General features: G+C 48.1%; 1 protein-coding gene across 2 annotated transcripts in view; it reads left to right on the forward strand.

Moving 5' to 3' along the window:
• The window catches only part of TOP2B (DNA topoisomerase II beta), a 934,132-nt gene that overhangs the window by 647,935 nt on the left and 262,479 nt on the right, over positions 1-23,718 (forward strand). For both annotated transcript variants that reach the window (XM_069648849.1, XM_069648850.1), the window contains exon 22: positions 9,241-9,375. In XM_069648849.1, coding sequence (XP_069504950.1) covers positions 9,241-9,375 — 135 coding nt within the window. The remainder of the gene's footprint in view (positions 1-9,240; positions 9,376-23,718) is intronic.

The raw sequence follows: 23,718 nt of genomic DNA on the forward strand, positions 1-23,718 counted from the left end.
TCCAGGGGGGGTCTCGGTCCCGGAGTGGTTCCTGCCATTCCTCTACCTCGTCTAGGCACTCGTGGAAGCCCTGTCACTGGTCGCCTTCCCCTACCTCGTCCGAGGACTCCGCCAGACGGCGGGTAGCTTGTCCCAACAAGCATTCATCTCCGGCGGAATGGGACGCATTTCGTAAGGAGATGATGGCGATTTTCGAATTGCAGGGCTCCGTTCCGTCCGCGCCTTCGAGAGAAGCCGGCAAGGAATGCGCTAGGGCCACCGTTCGCACGCCTTCGGGCTCGGGCGGTTGGCGCAATCATCGGGAGCCGTCGAGGTCCTGATCGGACAAGGTAGATCTCTCTAGCCATGCATGCTCCAGGTCCCGGTCCTCGACGCCCTCGAGACCGTTTAAGCCTGTGAGGCCTTCTAAGGAGCCATCGGCGCCATGTCCGTCGAGGGACTCTCTCGAGGCTCTGTCTCCGCGGAAGTCAACGCCGTCGAAGGACATGCTCGGGGTACAGGCCTTGAAGCTGTTGTCGAAGCCGTCGGCGCCTCATTCGGCATCCACGCTGATTCCGTCGACGCCATCGGCACCTTTTGAGGAGGCTTTATCGGAGGTGCCACGGAGACCAGTGGAAGCCCAGAGGAAGGCCCCTGAGTAAGTCAGTGAGGCCTGTGTTTGACCCTTTTTCTGTACACTCATCCAGGGATTTATTTCAGCCTTTGGATTACATCTCTGAGGTGGATGAAGGGTCAGATGTGGAGGGGTTTGTTCCTCCTGATGTTCCTGATGACCTGTTATCAGGTCATAGCCAGATGGAAGACCTGCGTCAGTCCTTGCATGACGCCAGTGGTCTGGACACCTCTCCGGAGGTTGAGTTTGGCAGGCCTGAGCCTGGTACGCACGCTGAGTCATCATACAGGTGTCTCATGTCGAGGGTGACGGAGTACTTGGGGTGGTCTGCTGCACCTGGGGATTTTCTGCAGGATGACCTGACCGATATTTTGGACCACGGTCCACCCACTGACCCGGTGCTGCCATTTCATATGGCCTTACAAAGAAGGGTGGTGGCGGCGGCTTAACTGCTCCGGAGAGTCTCCAGGCAGTGAATAAGTCGTTGCCGAAAAAATACCGTCCAGCCAGTGGCGACCCCAGCTACTTGTCTTTGCACCCCACTCCGGAGAGTTTGGTGGTGCAGGCGGCTACAGCCCCAGCAAAGCAGGCTGCGTACCCTACCATCTCTCCGGATAGGGATGACAAGCGCTTTGACGGTTGGGCGAAGAAAGTATTTTCATCTGGGGGTATGGCTTTAAAGGCAGCCAACTCCATTTGTGCCTTGGCAAGATTCACTCACACTCTGTGGAATTGTGTTTCTTTGGCGGCTGAACATATTCCCGAAAGGGGAGGAATGGGATGGTTGTCTTGCCCTCGTTCAGGATGGCAAGGATGCCATGTGTGAATCTGTTCAGTCGGGTCTGGACGTGGCAGACTGTCAGCCGGTCCATGGCGATGAGCACCGTGATGCGCAGGTTTGCGTGGTTGTGGAAGTCGGGGTTTGCTCCTGATGTACAGTCCCAGCTTCTCAACATGCCCTTTGATGGTGACCATCTTTTTGGCAGCAAGGCTGACGAGAGCCTTGAGAGGTTGCAGACCTCCAAAGCTGTAGCAAAGTCGTTCAGCGCTGCAGTATGTCAACCTCTGCCTTTTCGTCCTAGGGGACAGCAATGGAGGAGGGGTTCCTTTCGATACTACTCTTCCTTTGGTAGATCGAGGGGAGCTGCCAGTCAAAGGGGTGGAAAACAAGGTACTTGAGGTGCCAAAGCCGCTCCGGCAGTTGCCTCTTTGCCCTCAGGCACTGCCGCTTCAGCTCAGTCATGAGGCCATGTCCCATGGTTCGCCGGTTGGGGGAAGGCTGGCGCAGCATCTTGTAGAATGGCGTGCCCTTACTTCAGATGTGTGGGTCCTGCGGATCATAGCCCACGGCTACTGTTTTCCTTTCAAGGCTGAGGGCTCACAACAATCCACCGGGGAAGCTGTCTTTGAAGAGTCCGGATCCGCTCCTTGCGCAGGAAATCAAATCCCTGCCGGAGAAAGGCGCCATAGAACTGGTGCCTGTAGCGGAGAGGGCTGGTATTCCCCATATTTTTTTATCCCGAAAAAAGACGGGGGATTGAGACTCATCATGGACTTGCGTAGTTGGAACAAGCTCCTCAGGAAGGAAAAGTTCAAGGTGGTTATTCTCTCTCAAGTCCTCCAGGCCCTTCAACTTCAGGACTGGTTAGTGTCTCTTGACCTCAAGGATGCTTACTTTCATGTGCTGATTCATCCCAAGCACAAGAAGTACCTGAGGTTCGCGGTTGGCGACTCACATTTTCAGTTTCGGGGCCTGCCGTTCGGATTGACCTCCGCCCGAGGGTCTTCACCAAGCTCATGGTGGTGGTGGCAGCGTATCTCAGGAAAGGGGGATTCACGTCTACTCCTACCTGGATGATTGGTTGATCAGGGCGCGCTCTCCCGAGCAAGCCCTGGATCACCTGTCAATCACCTGCCACTCCCTTCACAGGTTGGGCTTCTGCCTCAACTTAAAGAAGTCCCACTTGACACCTACCCAGCGGCTCCAGTACATCGTAGCAGTGTTCGACACATCCCTGGGGCTGTGTTCGCCTCCCCAGGTGAGGGCTCATCACATTCTGCAGATGGTGCACAAGTTTCAACATGCCCAGTGTCTCCCGGCGTTCAAGTTCTTGAGGTTGCTCGGCCTCATGGCATCCTGCATTCTACTGGTGCCAGAGGCCAGGTTGTGGATGCGATCTCTGCAATGGGCTCTCAAGATGCAGTGGTCGCAGTCCTCTGGCAGGATGTCTGATCCCGTTCAGGTGCCGCCCTCGTTCCCCCAGGATCTTCTGTGGTGGGCCGTCGAAGGCAATCTGATGAAGGGGGCTGCATTTTGGCTACTCTGGCCGGAGGTAATGATCGTGACGGACGCATCCCTCACAGGATGGGGGAGCTCATGCCAACGAGTTTACAGTCAGCGGTCGTTGGTCTCCGTCGAGTCCAGACTCCATAACAATCTGTTGGAGCTGAGGGCCGTCAGGTTAGCCCTGAAGACTTTTCTGCCGTCTGTGCGGGGGAAGAATGTCCTGTTTGACGGACAATACAGTGGCCATGCACTACCTCAAGAAAAAGGGGTGGCAGGGTCTCTCCCACTGCGCAGAGACGCGATGCAGCTCTGGTTCAGGGCCATCCAGCAGGAAATGTCAATCTATGCAGTTCATCTGGCCGGAGACTAAAACGAGGCGGCGGACGCTCTGAGCAGGCAGAGCACGGTCTCTCACAAGTGGGAGCTGGCTCAGGAAGTTCTTTTGGAGACCTTAACCCTTTGGGGGACCCCACAAGTGGATCTCTTTGCCACCAGTGTCAACCGGAAGTGCGAAAGATTCTGCTCGCGGGAATTTCCTCCAAGAGGAGCCTTAGGGGACGCGTTCGTAGTGGAGTGGTCCTTCCCACTGCTCTACGCGTTTCCTCCAGTCCCCGTCTTTCCGCAGGATTATCTTGACAATCTCTGAATGTTATCGTTTGGCGGGTAAGGACCCTCCGGTAGGCTTACGGCCCATTCTACTAGTGGAGTGGCTGCCTCGATTACTATGCAAAGGGGTGTTCCCATTCGTAACATTGGTGAAGCAGCCACATGGGCCTCTGTCCATACTTTTGTAAAACACTACTCCCTGGATTCTATCCATGGAAAAGATTTGGCCTTTGGCAAGGCAGTCCTCTATTCTGCAATTTGATTGGGCATTCTAAAATTGTAAATTCTTTTCCCGCCTCCATACATTGGTACTGCTTTGGGAGTCTGTCATAGATGTGGAATACGTCGGAGGACACAATCCCTTCGAAGTTACTTTCTTACTTGGTAACGTTCTTTCGATGGGATGTTCCTCCAACGTATTCCACATCGCACCCTCCCAGCCTGCCCCTCTACAGAATTTCTTATGCGATTGCAACTTACGTTTCCGCAAGGCTTTCTGTAGTCATACTGGCAGAAGATTGGTGCCACACGTTCTGGGGAAAAAACTACAACTGAGGCTACGGGCTTTGTGCGTCCTACTTGTAACATCCGGTGACGTTGGCTCTCGACAGAGGCCCTCGAGGGACAGCATATCGACGTAGGACTTCGACTGCAAAACATTTTCCGAAGCAGCACAGCTCTGGTGATTACTGTCATAGATGTGGAATACGTTGGAGGAACATCCCATCGAAAGAACGTTACCAGGTAAGAAAGTACCTTGTTCCTCTGAGTTTCTGTATCAGAAAAGACCCTTTTGGGATGGCCCACAGACACATCCTTCCCCAAAGGGGAATTAGGGTGCCTGACACATCAATATCTTATTGTTGGCATTCAGAATACTCTTGAAAAGTTGGTAAAAGGCAAAGGTTATTAGAACAACAAGAGACCACAAATATTCCTAAGCAGGTAAGTACTTTTAGATAAGTCAATGGGCAAAAAGTCTTGGATAGGATTAATCATTTCTGGTAAATAAATGGAAAAGTCTTTGCACAAGTTCTTAGGAGTCTTTGATGAAAAGAAGAATCAAATGTAGGGCAACAAGCTGATTAGACTTGTGAGTTGGAGAAGTTTCAAGCACTTTCACAGTAAGAGGTAAGTTCTCTTAGACTTGTTTTACAGTACCTTGGTAAAGAATAAAAAGATGCAGCTGATGAATACTGTTCGTGTGCAGCTCTGCAGATCTCACTGTTCCTGGGCCTCAGTCGTGGGGATAAGAGGGAGGACGTCGAGACTCCTGCAATGCACTGGGACTGTCAAAACCCACAACCAGCAACTTCACTTTCAGTGGCTGTTTCGTGTTTCAGCTACTCGTGTCTACTGCAAATGGCAACACCGCGGTTCCTAGCTGTCAAGATGGACTTTCCTTGCTTCTGGGGTCCCGCACTCTGCTGAGGGAGCCCAGCCATGGTCAGTCCTGCTTCCTGGGAGTCCGGAGGATCTTCCAAAAGCTTTAGTCCAGCTTAAAAGCAACGCACCCAATCTGGTGTTCCTCTCCCTGGCTATACGGTTTCCTGCAGCAACTCTCATTCAACCACCCCCGAGGTGGATGTCCAGGTGGCTTACTTTGGAGTTGATTGGTCCCACCAACTCAAGAGGAGAAGTAGTCATTGCAGGAGCTTCTCTGTTGATGTAAACTTTGCATTTCGGCACTGCAGCAGGGCTTCACTGGGCAAACCAACGGTCCAGGAGTTGCAGCAGGCGTCCTCTTCAAGGTGTTCTTCGGTTCCAGTGGTCGACTCTGACTTCCAAGCCAAAAGACTAGCCTTTTATTCAGTTCTCTCCCATTTATTCCAACCTAGCGGTCACTCACCCAGCAGGGTGGCTGTCCTTGCCGGACAGTCAGCCAGCCAATCGCCACAGAGTGCATTTGGGTCTTCTAGGAGACTAAGCACTGGGAGTTTCGGGCACCTCCCTCACTTCCTGCCTACCCCAGACACTCGGGAGCCAGAGGCGGGCTTCACTCTTGAATCCTGCCTAAGGCACAAATGAATAAAGAGACCAAACCTAGTTTGGCGTGCAGAGAAAATCTCTAGAAGGGCCTTTCCACAAGGAAATGGCAAAAGAATACGACTGGGTGCCATTTTGACAAAGATGGCTCCCGCGGTTGCTTTACTTTGGTTGCGAACGCAGCCCGCAGTATAGGCAAACCATGGTAGTTCGAATGAAACCACTGCCACCAGCCATTCTGTGAGGAAAGGGTAACATAAAACATGTTACCTGAGCAGCTAGACATAGGGGATACTAGGTAACCCCTCCCGCACTCTATTGTAAGATAGGGTGAGCTGGGTCTAGCAAGTTACAATAGTAAGTAATGTCAATTTAACTTCACTGCTCTGGGAAACAGTAGTTTATCCCAGAGAAGGTATTTCAACCTTGGGGAAATCGAAGCATTCCCTGCATCACTCCACTGAAGGTGCTGTGACACATTGTAAAAGATGCTGCCTATGGAGTTGTCAGGCTCCATAACCAAAAGAAACGGTGTACAAAATCAATAAAATGCATGAGAGAGTGGGGGGAAAAGGGTCACACTCTCCAGGTTAAAAAAATAAAGTCCTCAAAATCCAGTAAAGTTGCTGGGGGTGTCTAAGGTGGTGGGAATTAGCATATTTTTGAGAATTCTCCCTTACAGGAACGCTTTACAGAGGTTTGCTACAATACAGATACACAATGGAGCGCTTTTCAGAGGTAACGCAACAGAACAGATAAACAGCAGGGGTTGGGATACAGAGGGACACATCTAAAACTAAAACCCTCCTATCCACCGTGCACTCTAAGATCAAGCTCTGCCCGCCTCCTAGTGATACCAAAAACCAACTCAGTCAGGTTAGGTGGATCATCATTCTCAGCCCTGGCCCCCACATTGTGGAACTTACTTCCACCCCACATCTGACTCACCGAAGACCTCATGTCTTTCCGCCAACTACTAAAAAGGTGGCTCTTGCCCTAGAAATCGACTGTTGGCACACAGTATAACAGCAACAATAAACAGTAGCCAATGGTTGCTGCATCAAACATAACAATCCAGCATCGAAACCCAATCGAGAAAATAGAAAACTAAAAACTGCTAAGGTAAATAAAAACGGATAAACTGAATAGAACGAATGAAGTGGATGAAAGGAATGAAGTGGATACAGTGGGTTAAACAAATGCTGTGAAATAAACGTATGAAATGGATGCAGCAGATAAAACAGATAAAGCAGATGAATCAGATGCAATAGGTGGAACGGATGACGTGGATGGAACGGATGACGTGGATAGATCAAATGAAATATATGGAACCGATGAACTAGATGGAACCGATGAAGTGAATGGAAGGAGGAAATAGATTGAGCGTATGAAGTGGATGGAACGGATAGAGCAGAAGAAGTGTATGGAACTAACAGAACGGATGAAATGGATGGAACGGACAAAGTAGATTGAATAGACAAAGTGGACGGGTAACGGGTGAAGTGGACGGGTAACGGGTGAAGTGGACGGGTAACGAACGGATGAAGTGGATGGGAACGGGTGAAGTTGGATGGAGTCGATAGAACTAATAAACCAGAGGGAATGAATAGAGCGGATGGAACAGATAGAACAGACGGAGTGAACGTGAAGAGATGGTGTGGAGGGAACGGATGCAGTGGATGGATCGGATGGAGTGGATGGATCGGATGTGATATCTGATTTAATTTGGATTTTAGCAAATGAAAGCTTTATCCTGGACTCTCATGCATTTTTCAATCCCTGGTGCAAGTGACTTCAGGGTTAACAAAAAGGATAGATACTGATGAGTGCGTGCCTATAGACCTGTCACTTTCAACTGGTGTGGAAAACGCAATCGAAATGGCATGCTACTTAACATTCCTCCATGTGAATCACTTACAAAGGGAAAGCGTATGTTGCTAAACTCCCTTCAGTGGTGTTTCTATTACGTTACTATGTGTTAAAAACAGCTACCTGACCCTCTTGCATGTAAATATCTTGTAAGAAGGAAAATGTATGTTCGCAAAATTTCTGTCAGCAGTATTTTCTATTTCATGAATGTGAAGAATTTCACATGTCTCCTTTCTAATGGACAACTTAAAGGTGTGAAAACGAGTAGCAAATAATCGGCCTTCCCCTTTTCTCTTGGGCAATTCAGCATAAATAACAGGATTCTGCTTGGCGGTGCATCCATGGAATGACTTTAACTACATTATTTTTCTAGGCATGTGTAGTGAGATGAAATTTTGACTCCCAAAACATCTCCAAACCGAGGACTGAGAGTGTTAGGGCGAATTTTCACTTTCTGTGCTAATTTCCTTTAATCTTAGAGACCCTCATCTCTTTTGCTAACCTTCTGAGTGAGTAGTACTTTTTTCTACTTCCCTTGGACCTAATGTTTAAATACATTTTCTTGTGTGCACTACAGTTCCCAAGAACAGTGAGATGGCTTTTATCATGCTTTTACCTTTTCTTTTATTGCTCCAGCACACAGTGCCCTATGTGGAGTGCTGGCGGACAGTGGGGGGGGGGGGAGAAGGGGGGTTGGGGCGGCAGCGGCAGGTACACAATACTCCTTATCTTATCCCACTTCTCATGTAACTTTTTATACCCTTACTAACTTGAATGGCTTGAGGTAGTGGTTACTTTTTACTACCTTTTGTGCAGGATTTCTCTGTGACTCTGCACTGAGGGTGCTGTGTGTCATCATACAAAAGGTAGATGGCTATGGAATTTGTCAGACTCTAAAAACAGACGAAACCCATAATCCAAATCGGGTCAAAACACATGAGGTCTCTCTCACTACAGGGTAAAAATAAAAAAGTCCTAAGTCCAGCAAAATAACTGGGGGTCTCTAAGTTTGAAGGGAATTGGCACAGAAATGAGATTTCTCGCTAAAATTGAGTAAGAAAGGAAAAGCAGGCCAGTTATCCAGGAGAAGAGTCATTCCCCCTGGTATACAAAACAAGTGAACGTTCGGATGCAGCGTGTTAGAGGATCTGCAACCCTTTTGTTTGTGAAATACTTACACCAAGGGAAGGGAGTCCCTGGTAAGGAACTTGTAACCAGAGCTGTGCCACCCAGTCCAGAAGAAGGGAGTCCTTCTTTACCAGGAACATAAACTTATCCTTCTGGTTCAGTAATAAGTGTAAGGAATGGAATTAGAGTTTTGTCACATGACGGTGGTCTCTTTAGTATAACGGCATCCTGAAAGACCCATTAAAACTTTATTTGAGGCAGGGAAATCCCTCTTGGAGATGGGAAGAGTTAGGTGTTCGCTTTATTTTCTTGACTAATACGGCTCTTGCAATCGCCATGCTACCTGTTTGTAGTCTCCTCCTTCTGCACCCTTACAGTTAGTTTCCCAGAACCCCACTTCACTAATAGTTCAGAATCATCTTTTTACGGCTATTTAAATACTTTTTCTCCAATGCTGTTTGAGCAATTCTGCAACTAATTTAGATGTTATTTACCTATTACCTGCTTACATGTAGGCGTTTGATACTGTCTCTATAGTGAATAACATTTACAGAAAAACATGAATGAATGTGCGTTGTTTTTCATAGTTTCAAATGAAAGTATTAATAGTGGGGTGGTGAAAAGTTGATGAAGAGTTGAGATCTTCACACTAGTTTACATGTAACGAAAGACGCTAGCTAATGAGTAAATTGTCTGCTAAATGTTTTATTTTGAATCAACCTTTTGAATTGTGTTTTTATTTTCTTTGCAGCTGCCAAACTACAAGAATTTTAAAGGCACTATTCAGGAGCTTGGTCAGAACCAGTATGCCGTCAGTGGTGAAATATATGTATTGGACAGGAACACAGTAGAGATCACAGAGCTTCCAGTCAGGACGTGGACACAGGTGAGAATGTTAAACTCCTCAAACTGGGGAATTGCAGTTTAGATGTGCGTCACACCAAAGGACTTTTAGGAATTCAACTAATGTGCTGCAAGGAGGAAAGTAGTATGGCTCAATGAAGATAAGGGTGGGATGTTAGACATATTAGAGATCACTATTTTGGGGCATTGCAGATTTCAGTTTTTAAAAAAAGCAACAATGACTTATAGCTGCATCAATTTAAAGTTTGAATCCTGTGATGTGTGAGTTATCTCATACCCCCCCCCACCCCTACCATCTGGTCTGATCACGTAATTGTTTCTTTTGCCATTCGCGCACCCAACCCGCTCCCCTTACCTGAACCTCCGAATCTATGCAAATGCTGGAAGAAACTAATAATCCTTCCTGACCTAGCCGACGCACTCCTTCAGTCTACTCCCCCTACCTGCCTACTCAATGAACAACTAACCTCAGACGCCTTTAGCTCATGGCTCAACACCTCACTAATGCGGCTCACACCCTCTTGCAAACCATCAGCCCGCCGGGGCCTTTTCCCCTAGATGGTTCACACCTGAACTGAAGACCACTAAACAACTATATAAATCCCTAGAACGCAAATGGCAGAAAGACCAAACCCCCCTGAGCAGATCGACTTTGGCCCGGCACCTTCGTCAGTACAAGGCTGATATCCGTAAAGCAAAAAAGCCCATTACAACTCCTGAATCCTAAACTGTAAAAACCCCAGCAAAGAACTTCACAAAATCACCAAACCATCATGCATCACCACCCTCCCGACCCCCTCACAATCGCTGTGCGACTCACTCTCTCTCCACTTTCACAGCACAGCTCTCGAAAGAATAAATGCTCTAACCAACAAACTAGCTCTCTTACACCCACCAGGTAATCCACCCTCCATACCAGCCAACACACCGCCTGCGACCACTACCCAACCAACGTTTGACTCCTTCAGTCCAATCTCAATCGACCAATTTCTCAAACTTCTCTGGATGACCACAAACCACCTCTTGCTAAACACCTCCAAAACCGAAATCATGGTATGTGGCAACACCAAACTTCTTCCACACCCACTACCCTGGCCATCTTCCATGGGCAACTCACTGACAACCTCTAATTCAGTAAATAACCTTGGATGCGCCCTAGACTCAGACTTAACCCTCTCGTGCCAAGTCAACAACGTCTCAAAGTCCTGCCACTACCACCTTAAAACTCTTAGGCGCATTTTTCCATACCTCTCCTTTCCCAACAGACTCTCCGCGGTCCAATCAATTGTTATATCAACACTGGACTATGCTAACCCCCTCTACCTTGGAGTGCATGCATACCAACTGACTAAACTACAAAGAGCACAAAACGCTGCAGCCAAACTGCTACTAGCGCTTGGCCCAAGAGGACCACATCTCCCCAGCCCTCAAAACTCTGCACTGGCTTCCGGTTGCCCAAAGGGTGACTTTCAAAACCTTATGCATTTCTCACCGAGCACTGCATAAAACCGGACCTCAATATCTTTAAGACAAACTAAAACCCTATCACCCTGCACATACTCTAAGATCAAGCTCAGCGAGCCTCTTAGTCATACCAAAAACAAACTTAGTCAGGTTAGGTGAATCATCATTCTCAGCCTTGACCCCCGCTCTGTGGAACGCACTCCCACCCCACATCCGACTCACCGAGGACCTCATGTCTTTCTGCAAATTACTGAAAAACATGGCTCTTCCCCTAAAACTGACCCATAACTCAAACTGGATAACAGCAACTCAATGACATTAGCCCAAAATGCTAGATCATAAATAACAATCCAGCATCATGATCCGAGCAAGAAATCGAAAACTAATAACCTCTGAGGTAAACTAAAAAGGACAAACAAAATAGAATGAGTAAAAAGGATCAAAGCAGTTTAGTTTAGTTTATTATTTGTATGGCGCGCTATACCCTGGAGTATCAGGGCGCAAACAGACAAGGATATGCTCAACTTAGTTAAAGATACATAGAAATCAGATGAAGGTACAGAGATGCGCTGAGTTTGGTTACAGATATGCTCGGCTAATTGCAAGTACAAGGAAACGGCAGGACGTGTAGACATAGACATCAGCAATATTACAGTAAGCAGATATGAACAGGGAGGGATCAAGGACAGGGGAGCAAGGAGCATGCTCCTGCATGGTCCTGTTCACGTAATATATAGTTATATACAGTTATGTACAATGTGACAAGTGGAATAGTTAGCTGTCATTGGCTCTCAGCCACCTAGTGAGGTTTTGTCTAAATTTTGCGAAAGGCTGAAGTTCTCTGACGTCATGGGGGAGGGAGTTCCATAACTACGCAGCCTTTACCGGGAAGCAATTTCCTCCTATAGTGGCAAGTTTGAAACGTGGAACTTGGAGGCAGTTTGCGTTTGCTATTCTGGTAGGTCTGGAAGAAGTCCTTTTGCGTAATCTATCCATGAGGTAAGATGGAGCTTTTTTATTGATACATTTGTGGGTGAGGGAAGCGATTTTGAGATGAATTTTGTCTATGGTGGAGAGCCATTTGTATTCTCTTGTAGAGGATATATGCTCATTTCTATTAATCTTGATTGCTGCACTCAAGGCATTGTTCTGGAGCACTTAAATTTTGTGGATGGTCTGTTTATTTGCTCCAATGTAAAGTCCATTACAATAGTCTAATTTGGATAGTATCAAGGCTCTTGCAAGTGTAATGCAACTATCTGTGGAGAGGAATTGTTTGCTCGCTCTGATAAGTTTGCATGTGTATGCTGTGGCAGAAGCTAGAGAGTTAACTTGTTTGGTAAAGTTCATGGTGGCGTCTAGGTAAAATCCTAAGGTTTTTACTTCATGAGCTACTTTTATATTGTTCCCATCGATAATGAAGTTGTTGTAATCAGGGCTGAGTTTGGATATATAGGTAGTGGTGCCCAGGATGATAAGCTGTTTTATAATCGTTCAGGCATAAGCCGTGTGTGGCTATCCATGCCTGAATGATGCTATAGATCCTGTTCACTAGGGCCAGGTCCTTGGCGTAGTCTCCTGAGAGCGGGAGGAGGATCTGGGTATCGTCTGCGTAGTTGGTGTAGGCGATACCCAGATGATCCATCTCATCAAAGAGAGGCTTCGTGAAGACATTGTAGAGTGTGGGTGACACACAAGACCCTTGTGGCACTCCGCATGTTATGGGAATTGGATCTGCTGAGGCTGATGGAGCGAAGACTCTCATGGTCCGATTACTCAGGAATGACTTGATCCAAATTATGGCCTCTTTTGAGAATTGGGCTGGCGAGTCGAGGTGACTACAGGGGACTGTGTGGTCCACTAAGTCGAATGCCGCTGATAGGTCTAGGAGGAGAAGTAGGGCCGCTTGGCCATTGTCTCTGCAATTGTCTATTTGGACCTTAAGGTCTATTAACGCTGTCTCGGTCCCATGTTGCTGGCGGAATCCTGATTGACAGGTTCCAAGTAGGTGGTTAGACTCTAGGAAGTTTTGAATTTGCAGGTAAGCTACTTCTTCTAAAATTTTTAGAAGAAAGGGCATAGTCGTGATGGGCCTGAAGTTAGTCGGAATGGCAGGGTCAATGGTTTGCCTCTTTAGTAGTGGCAGTACCCAGGACTCTTTTAGGTTGATCGGTACTGAACCTGAGGTAAAGGAGGAGTTGATTAGTTTGGTTATAAATGGCGATAGTTCTCTCGCAGCATCCTTGATGAGTTGTGCTGGGCATTGGTCGCCTTTGCAGTTGGACGGTTTAAGTCCCAGGATGACCTTTTCTACCTCTATGATCGATACCTTAGAAAAGCAGAATCCGGCTCCCAACTTGGGCTGTGGCACTGGCGCTGAGCTCTGAGGGGATGTGTGGTGTTAGCAATGCCTTCTTGATGGCAATTTTGGTTTGTAGATTTGCTAATTTGTTTGTTAAAGCAAGTTGTATGCTAGAGCACCATTTTTTATCCTTGGTACAGTTTTCTTGGGGTACAACGGGTGTTTCTAATTCTTTCAGAATGCTGAACAGTTCTTTGACACTGGATTTTGAGTTGGATATTCTAGTATTGTAAGTTTCTTGTTTGGCTAATAGTATTTCTTTCTTGTATTGGGAGGAGGCTTTGGAGAGGTTGAGTTTATTTTTGACTGATGGGGAAAAGTCTCCAAATAGTTTCAAGTTTTCTTTTTTCGAGCCTGACCTTTTTTAGATGGTGCGTGAACCAAGAATTGAGGTGTTTTTTGGTTTGCTATTTCTTAGTTTGAGCGGGGCTATGTGATCCAGGGCTGAGGTCATGGCTGCATTATAATGTTCAACTAACAATTTAGGGTCCATGCTGTCGTGTAGTGAGTTCAATTTAGGTATTATAACGGGCATCAGATTTTCTGCTGTCATTAGTTTTTTATTTCTCATTGGCAGAGGTGGGGCAGGTGAGGACGGGGCAGTGTCCCGGTTGGTTGTCACTGTGAATAATAGCCGGTGGTGGTCAGTCCAGATCTGCGGTACAGAATCCGTAATATTTACTTCGCAATTATGTTCTGCTATCCAATCAAGGATGCAACCTTTGTTGTGGGTGGGTAATTCAACTTTTTGGGAGAATCCCAGCTCTTTCAAGGTCAGGGCAATCGCTGTCGATTGGGTGTCCTTATTGTCATTATAGCATAGATTAAAGTTTCCTAGCACTATTGTTTGGTATGTATTTTTTAGGTTATTGGACATGGATGTCGAGATGTCCTCAGCGAAGGTTCCGATAGGACCTTGGGGTCTGTAGATGAGGATGATGTTTAGGGTTTGGGAGTTGGCGATGGCTATTTTGACCGTGAGGCATTCACAGAATTGCATATTGGTAGTAGTGATGATCCTCATGTCCAGGCTAGTTTTAGCTATGATTGCTAGAACTCCACCTCGGGAGGTAAGTCTGTCCGCGCGTAGGATTATATAGTTGTCTGGGACTGCTAGTGATAAGGCTGGGCCAGCCGCATCATGTAGCCAGGATTCTGAGATGGCCAAAAAGTCTAGGTTGTCTGTGGCAATGATATCTGAGATCTCTGTGGCGTGTGCGACTAGCGACCTGGTGTTTATAAGTGCACCTTTGAGATATGGTTTGTGGTCTGTTAAGTTAGGGCAGGTGGTGTTATGACTACTTTTGGTTGTCAGTTTGGAGTTGTTTATTCTGGGTCTGTTGGGCTTGGGCTGTTTCCTGGTGGGTTCCGCAATACCCTTCAAAGGTAACTGTGTTTTATTTTGGAATTTTAGTCGTTCGGCTTTTTTGGCTGGTAGCTCATGCAGTTTGGACAGGCGAGCACTTAGTCGTAGGTTTCTGTCTGTAGTGTTGCATGGCCTTTGTAGAGTGGTGCTATCTGGATAGTGGGTCATTTTAAGTCCAGTATTGGGTTGTTGTGTGTTGAGCATGATAGGGCAGGTGCGATGGGTGGAATAGGACGTGGTTGCTTATTTTAAGTGGTTGCATTCCTAATGTGATGAGGAGGGCGATATACAATGGTAGCCAGGGTGACCTGTAGGCAAGACCCCGGGAGTACATGCTAAGTGGATGAGTAATAGTTAGTTAGATGTAGTTTCAATGGCAATTGAGGTGGCTAAGACTAGGCAGGCTAGCTGCAACTAACAGGCTAGGTACAATTTCAGTAGCAATTTGAAGTGGCCAAGAACAGGCAGGCTAGATGCAGCTGTTATGCTAGGTACAGTGCCAAGGCACAAGGGCACAATGCAAGTCAAGTGTGGTCTATTAGCGGCCATAGGGCACAGTACAGAGAAAGTGTGGTCTATTAGCGACCATAGGGCACAGTACAGAGCAAGTGTGGTCTATTAGCGACCATAGGGCACAATGCAAGTCAAATGTGGTCTATTAGCGACCATAGGGCACAATGCAAGTCAAATGTGGTCTATTAGCGACCATTGTATAGGTGTGAACCCAGTAGTAGTGTCAGAGAGCGGGTCTGTAGTGCACGAGCCGGCAAGTTGAGGTACATGTACTGTTTCTACATGTGGCAGTGGTAAATAGGCTGGATGCCGTATGCTAGAGAGCACCCATATGGGTGCCCAAGCACTCTAGGAAAGAGAAAAAAACAGGCAAGTGGCTGGAAACTGGAGTACAACTAGGGGAGGCATATGGCCTACCTTGCGTCTGGCAGGGCTCCTAGCCATTGATTCTGAAACCTGCTACTCCTGCAATGGATGGCGGGATCTCCTACTCCTCCGACCTTCGGTTGAGATGTTGGCATAGAGAGCATTCTGCAAGTATGTGCATGGGCAGAGTAGCGCGCTCCAGTGTGCGAACAGGAGGCAAACAGGGGCCTTATGAGGGCCTTAGCTGGGCCGCCGGCGTATCCGCCTGCCGGCGGATGTGTTCAAGATTTAAAAGCGCTAGTTTCCTAGCAACGAGGCAGCAGCCTCTCTTCGGTGCCGCGTTGCGCCCGGCATCAAGGGGTCAGGCAAGGCAGGTCAGGCACGGCTTTCCGTGCTTGATTCTGAAGAAATGCAGCTATTTTCAAGACGCTGCAGACCAACCTGTGTGGTACGGCCTCTTTCAGTGCTGTGAGTGCTCTTCTCCGCACTGCTGGGCCTCGGGATACTCTGTCGCTGCACGAGGGGCAGGCAGGGCCACGTGTGTGTGTCGGCGAGCGGCGTCGGTGAGGAGGGGCTCCTGCCCTCTCCTCCGTGTGGCTCCTGGGGCAGTAATGGGGCAAACAGGGGCCTTATGAGGGCCTAAGCTGGGCCGCCGGCGTATCCGCCTGCTGGCGGATGTGTTCAAGATTGAAAAGCGCTAGTTTCCTAGCAACGAGGCAGCAGCCTCGCTTTGGTACCGCGCTGCGCCCGGCATCAAGGGGTCAGGCAAGTGAAGTGGATAAAAAGAATAAGTTGTATGAGAGCAGTAAAGTGGTTGAAATCAATGACATGGATGAAATACATGTAATGGACAAGAGGATCAAAGTGGACGAGAGGAATAAAGTGGACATACAATAACATAAATAACAATCCAACAAAAGGATTCCAAGCGAGAAATCGAAAACTAATAACCTCTAATATAAACTAAAAAGGACAAACAAAATAGAATGAGTAAAGTGGATCAAAGCAGTGAAGTGGATAAAAAGAATAAATTGTATGAAAGCAGTAAGGTGGTTGAAATTAATGAAATGGATGAAATGAATGTAATGGACGAGAGGAATAAAGAGGAGAGGATGGAAAGAGGAATACATGATACGGATGAGTGCACAGAACTGGTAGAGTGCATGAAACAGAAGGCATGGAATGTAAGAGTGCACTGTATAAATGGAACAAATAGAATAGACGATTCAAGTGCATGAGACGGGTGTAGTGCATGGGACAGATGGAGAACATAGAACGGATCGAGTGCATGCAACAAGTGACATGAGTTGAACCGATGATGCATGATGAATGGATGAAGTCGGTGGAGCGGTTGAAGTGCGTAGAGCGGATGTAAGCACAGAATGAATGAGGGTGTGATGCAGATGTATGGTGTGGAGTGGATGATAGCGTGGCGCAGATGTAGGGTGTTGAGCGGATGTAGGGAGTGGGGGTGTTGAGCAGATTAGGGTGTGGAGTGGATGTAAGGTCTGGAGCGGGTGGAGCGGGTGTAGAGTGTGGAGCGAACGGGTGATGTGGGTGACGGAACGGGTGATGTGGGTGACGGAACGGGTGATGTAGGTGACAGAACGGGTGATGTAGGTGACGGAACGGGTGATGTAGGTGACGGAACGGGTGAAGTAAGTGGCTGGAACGGACAAAGTATGTGGTTGGAACGGGTGAATTATGTGAGTGAATGGATGAACCGGGTGAAGTATGTGGATGGATAGAACGGGTGAAGTATGTGGATGGATGGAACGGGTGAAGTTTACGGATAGAACGGGTGAAGTTTACGGATAGAACGGGTGAAGTTTACGGATAGAACGGGTGAAGTTTATGGATGGAACGGGTGAAGTTTACGGATGGAACGGGTGAAGTTTACGGATGGAACGGGTGAAGTTTACGGATGGAACGGGTGAAGTATACGGATGGAACGGGTGAAGTATACGGATGGAACGGGTGAAGTAGGTGGTTGCACGGATGGCGTATGTAGATGAACGAATGATGTATGTGGAAGGAACAGGTGAAACAGGGTTTATGGAACGGGTCAAGTATGTGGATGGATGATGCATGGAGAACAGATAACGTGGAAATGAGCAGACCGGATGATGAAGGGATAACCAGTATAGATCGGACGAAGTGCATTGATCAGAAGGAATACATAGAACTGATCGAACTGATAGTGTGCATAGAACTGAGCGAGTACATACAACGGATGGAATGCACGGAACAGATGGAGGGCATGGAATGGACACTTGCAAAAATGATTCGAGTGCATGGAACGATCGAAGTGCATAAAACGATCAAAGTACATAGAATGGTTGGAGTGCATAGAATGGTTGGAATACATAAACCGGAGTGATTGGAATGGTTTGGAGTGAATGGAACAGTTTTGGGTGCATGGAATGGTTTGGAGTGCATGGAACGGTTGGAGTGCATGAAACTATTGGAGTGTGCTCAATCTCAAGCACCTAGGGTAAACTACCATATCACATCTCCACGCTTACTCTTTTCTTCACACCACCACTCAATTAGAACACAGCGATACTATGACACCATTCGGTATAGCTGTTATCATACCATCACTTGCCTCATACTCCCCATCATCCTAAATAAACACAGCTGGTTACACACCTTCCAGCCTAGGCGTTCTCCTCAGGCCTAACGCAGCCAGAATCGGTCTGGATAACAACCTGCCAGAACGAACACATACTCTTGATCTCCCAACCACCACACCTACCGCTAAGAAGCAGCTATCACACGAATGCCACACCTGCTGCACACCTATCCAGTGCTCCAACGCACCTTATGACTCTCTAGTGACCTGAACTTCAGTTCCCAATGGCGTTCAACCTACCAGTGCCTTGAGATCATACCAATGGTACATAAGGCGCTATATGAATGCAAAATAACATAACATAAGAGGATAGCGTCCCAGAAATGTATGAAATTTATGAGTGGCATCTCTCACTAAAAATATGCACGCCCAGTGTGAGTGTGTGTACACAGAGGGAGATGTGTTATGATGTGCTTCATGTGTTTGTGGTGGTGTTGGAAAGGAGGGAGATGTGTTGTGTCGTACTTGTTCTGTATGGATGGAATGCTGATGTGAGGTAGTGGAATGTTTGGTGTTGATTGTAGTGTCAGGGTTCCAGCTTGGGTCAGTTGAGCCAGGGTGATGGGACCCAGTGGTTATGTGCTTTCCATCTTGTTGTAACCTGTAATAAAGCCTATGTAAAAAGCTACAGAAGATTACAAAGTTATATTCCCAACCCATTTATTGAGCTCCTCCATCTAGTGTGCGCTGCCTTTGTACTGTAGTCCTTCGTTTGTTTCTGGCTTTTTCCTTTCCCCACCCAACCCTTTAGCAATTGGCTTGGGCAGTTGGGTGTATCTTTGCCTTTGTCCTGGCAGCCATCTCTGCCTGCTTCCCTCTGCCTTCTCCCATCACCATCATCCATTCTCTGACCCTCACTCCCCTCGCCACCATGCCCGTCCATTTAGTTCTCATTTATACGTGACCTGCAACGTGACCGGAACAGCTGCATTTCAGTGACCCTTCCAGTGCAGCCTTGCCCGGGGTGCTGGTGTTCGATAAGAATTAGTGCAGTCCAACTGGTGTTGGTTACACAAGACCTTTCTCTTGGTAAAAGGTAACACACCTTTTAATATAGGCCTGTACTACACACGTTGGTAGTGTGACTGAGCAGACAGGCTTATCTTAAGAGATGTAATATGAGCTGTAGAGCTGTGCAATGAAACAAGTAATTACAGGTATCCAAGTAAACACTTACACACTTAGTTATACTAGATTCATTATTTATACACAGATATTTAAAACATTCTTTAAAAAGCAGTAATTAGCTGTAACATTAATTCTGATGTTTGTTAATCTGCTTAGAATCACATGCTGTGCATAGGTCCGACATCCAGTGGTCACTGCGGAGTATTGCATTTTGTTTTTCGTAGTCGAAAAGGGGACGTCAACAAGGCGTGTCTGAAACACTATCCCTATAGTGACGTGCGTTGTACCCACAATCCCTCACGCGTCGAGGTCCCTCAGATTGTTTTTTTCCGCCCAGCTACTGGTCGCCTTTACGCGGAGCTTCTCGAGAGACATTGCAGATTTCATCTCCTCGACCTTTGGTCATTTTCTTATTAATATATAACACATAGATCCCTCCCTCGACGCAGTTGTGAAGCCGTTTCTCCGCCGAGCAAGATCTTTGACGGAGGGGACGAGCGGAGGAGATCCTTCGGCGTTGCCGAACACGTGGCCTGGCCTCGCAGGCCAAATGCAGTAGGGAGAGTGGGGTCGTGGGACATCTCTGTTCCCTTTCTGAGAATGCCTGTCCCTTTCCCCTTCCTTTCCCTTGGGGTCGTTATCACGATTTACTGCCTCAGCTATGGAGAGGACACCCTTTAGGTTTTGCCCGCGTTGCAAGGGCAAGTTCACTTGGAAGGACAAGCATTCACGGTGTAACCGCTGCTTGCCCCTCGATCACAAGGAGGAGGGTTGCACGACTTGTCGGCTTCTTAAGCCAAAGACTCTAAAAGACCGTAGGGTCAAGAGGTGGGCGGCCTACGCTATGTCGAAGGCCGATTCCTCACCCGCCGCTGCTACCACCGACAGTGACAAGGAACGTGATAACACGACCTCCGCTACGGAAGTCGTAGACCCCTCTAAAGAGCGCTCGCGCTCTTCGTCGGCTGTCCCCGGCCCCGACGGGCTCGGCTCACGCCCTGCTTATGGGGATGAACACCCCAGCGACACTGACGCACACGATACCACCCATAAGCACACAACCCACGGCTCTTCTTCGTCGAAGACGAAGAAAGCATCAGCGCCCAAGGAGACGCAGGTTCCACCGGCGGCCTCCTCGGACCGTTCAGGTTCGAAGCCCCTCTCGCAGCCGCGACCAGCGACTGGGCTTTCGGCAAATAAGGGCGCCGCCCCCTAACCATCGGCCGGCGCACACCAGCAGAGAGCGCACGCCGCCGTAGAACGATCGACACCCGTAACGTCGAAACCACAGCCCTCCTCTGACAAACTAGTCACAGAGAGCTTGGCGAGGATCGTTGTAGCCGACGCCCAGAAGCGTACGCCGAAAGACACGTCGAGCGCTACGCAAAGGTCGAAAGACACGCCGAAAAGGCCCGAAGAAAGACAGGGACTACCCCCTTCAGTCGGGGACCCCCAGTACACCGGAAGGCTTTTCTGAAGGCAACAGGACACTTTCCTCGACGTTATGGGAGAGGTCGAGCCGTTTTCAGGCGGAAGACACTAATTTTCCCCCACTAGACCGCGCAGTGGTACCCCATGAGACCATGGAAAGGCTCCATCTCTGCATGGAGAGGATGGAGAGGTTTATGAAGACCCAGAACCCTCCCACTCCCAAGAGAAGGGCCTCAGGAGGACCCCAGGGCTAATTATCCGAGACTATTCAACCCCTCCCAGCAGGACTCAGCCTCAGATTTCCATAATGTGTATAACCTCACTGGTGAGGAACAATACTTGGAGGAGGAGGATGAATTTGTGGACGATGAAGAGGGACAGAACCAGGAGGAAGGTCTGGAAGACAGCCCAGACATGGTAGGAGAAGGCTTCGGAGAAAATCCAGAAGAAGGGCCTGCACATCCCTGGCAATCCCCATCAGTATTTTCGGACACTGATGTCCTGAACCTAAATCCTCCTGACAATTCACCTGTTAGGAACACGTCTCCCATAGACGATCAGCCCACATTCAATGCCAGTGGTGTCAGGCCAGCAGACTATGGGACGATCTAGTGGTGGTCTCGCAGGCCTTGGTTCTCTCGCTACGGTGGTGGACAAAGGAAAACCTGGTAAGAGGGAAACCCTTTGCCACACCCGCGGCGGAAGCCACTCTAACCACAGACGCATCCCTCACATGATGGGGGGGCTCACCTATCCCATCAGACTGCTCACGGAGTGTGGACTCCGAACGTAGCATCCAAACACATAAATCTACTGGAGCTACTAGCTGTGTTCAAGGCGCTAAAAGCCTTCCAGGAACACCTACAAGGCAAAACAGTGATGGTCCTTACAGACAGCACCACAGCCATGTACTACATCAACAAGCAGGGGGGCACCCACTCTCCAGGACTGTCCAAACTGGCCCAAAATATATGGAAGTGGGCTCTCAAACAAAACATGTTCCTACTGTCACAACATTTACCAGGGGAACTCAATCTGCTGGCAGACAAACTCGGCAGAGATTTCCCCTTGCCCGAAGAGTACGAATGGCGACTGCACGAAGACATCGTCTTCGACGTCTTCACGCAATGGGGATTCCCAGAAATAGACCTGTTCGCAACCCTGGAGAACTCACAATGCCAAAGTTGCGCCTCCAGGTACCCCCAGAACCAATCCAAGGGGAACGGTCTGTCGATTCAATGGTCAGGGAAATTTGTTTACGCTTTTCCCCCGACTCCCCTTCTCAACAAGGTGGTGCACAAGATGCACCAGGAACAAGTGCCCATGATACTGGTGGCCCCAATGTGGGCCCGACAGCCATGGTTCGCTCACTTGATGGAGATGTCTCTATCTCCCCCAGTGAAACTCCCCTGCCCGTACAACATGCTGTCACAAGACAAGGGCAGGACTCTGCATCCATGCCCCCAGAACATGAACTTAGCAGCCTGGCTCCTGAGATCATAGAATTTGGACATCGACAGCTCCCGCAGAGATGCATGGACATCCTCAGGGAAGCCGGAAAACCTAACACTCGCCACTGCTATTCTAGCAAGTGGAAGAAATTTGTCATCTGGTGCAGAGGAAAGAGCATCAACCCGATTGACTGCTCTCCCACACATATTATTCTATACCTGACCCATTTATTGGATTCAGGTCTAGTGTTCAATTCCATTAAAGTCCACCTAGCGGCACTTTCTGCATACACCACTTCCCAACTCAAAGTGTCGTGGTGGAAGATCCCTGTTAAAAAGGCCTTCATGGAGGGAGTAAAGAGAATACACCCCCCGATAGCTGACGCAGCTCCCGGATGGGACCTTAACGTGGTACTTACCAGACTCATGGGCTCACCATTTGAACCCATGCACAAAGCATCTCTTAAAGACCTCACTCTTAAAGACTGCTTTTCTAATAGCTATCACCTCCATCAGGAGAGTAAGTGAACTACAGGCTCTTTCTGTTCTAGAGCCCTTCGTTACAGTTCACAGAGATAAGGTGGTTCTACGCACGCACCCAAGGTTTGCACCGAAATTCATCTCGAAATTCCACGTAAACCAGTCTATAGAACTACCAACGTTCTTTCAAAATCCTTCCAACTTGGGAGAAAAAAGTCTGCACACACTAGATGTGCGCAGAGCGGTCATGTTCTACATGGAAAGAACCAGACCACTGAGGAAGACTAATCAGTTCTTCGTCTCGGTGGCAGCAGGAAGAGAAGGGGATGCAGTTTCAAAGTCCACTATTTCTAGATGGATTGTTCAATGCATCACTCTCTGCTATACTCTTGCTAAGAGAGAACTGCCCTTTAAGCCCAAGAGCACACTCTACTCGAGGCACGGGGGCGTCCATAGCATTCATTGCAAATGTTCCCCTTGAGTCCATCTGCAAAGCGGCTACCTGGAGTTCTGTGCACACCTTTACAAAACACTACTGTCTAGATGCACACTCGAGATCTGACTCCCAGGTGGGACAGGCAGTATTAAGACATCTTTTCTCTACTGTTCCTTCTCATAACCCACCGCCAACTCCGGGTACTGCTCGCTAGTCTATGCACAGCATGTGATTCTAAGCAGATTAACAAACATCAGAAGACAATGCATTACTTACCGTAAAAGCATTTCTGATGGTTGTATCTGCTTAGATTCATATGCACCCACCCTTCCTCCCCGCTCGGATGGAAGGAACATAGACTTCCTTTTATATCTCTCTTTTCTGTACTCACTCACGTCTAGAAGGCTCCCTCAGGGCGGAAAAAAACAATCTGTGGGACCTCGACGCGTGAGGGATTGTGGGTACAACGCACGTCACCATAGGGCTAGTGTTTCAGACACGCCTTGTCGACGTCCCCTTTTCGACTACGAAAAACAAAATGCAATACTCCGCAGTGACCACTGGATGTTGGACCTATGCACAGCATGTGAATCTAAGCAGATACAACCATCAGAAATGCTTTTACGGTAAGTAGCATTGTCTTCTCAGTTGGGATTCAAATCAACAATTGAACAATAAAGCAGGTGAGTAGTTATTCATATGTTACACATAGTCCAGTGCCCGGAGGTGACGT

Source organism: Ambystoma mexicanum, chromosome 2q, assembly GCF_040938575.1.
Source record: "Ambystoma mexicanum isolate Mex_15411 chromosome 2q, UKY_AmexF1_1, whole genome shotgun sequence".
In the NCBI taxonomy this organism is placed as follows: Eukaryota; Metazoa; Chordata; class Amphibia; order Caudata; family Ambystomatidae; genus Ambystoma; species Ambystoma mexicanum.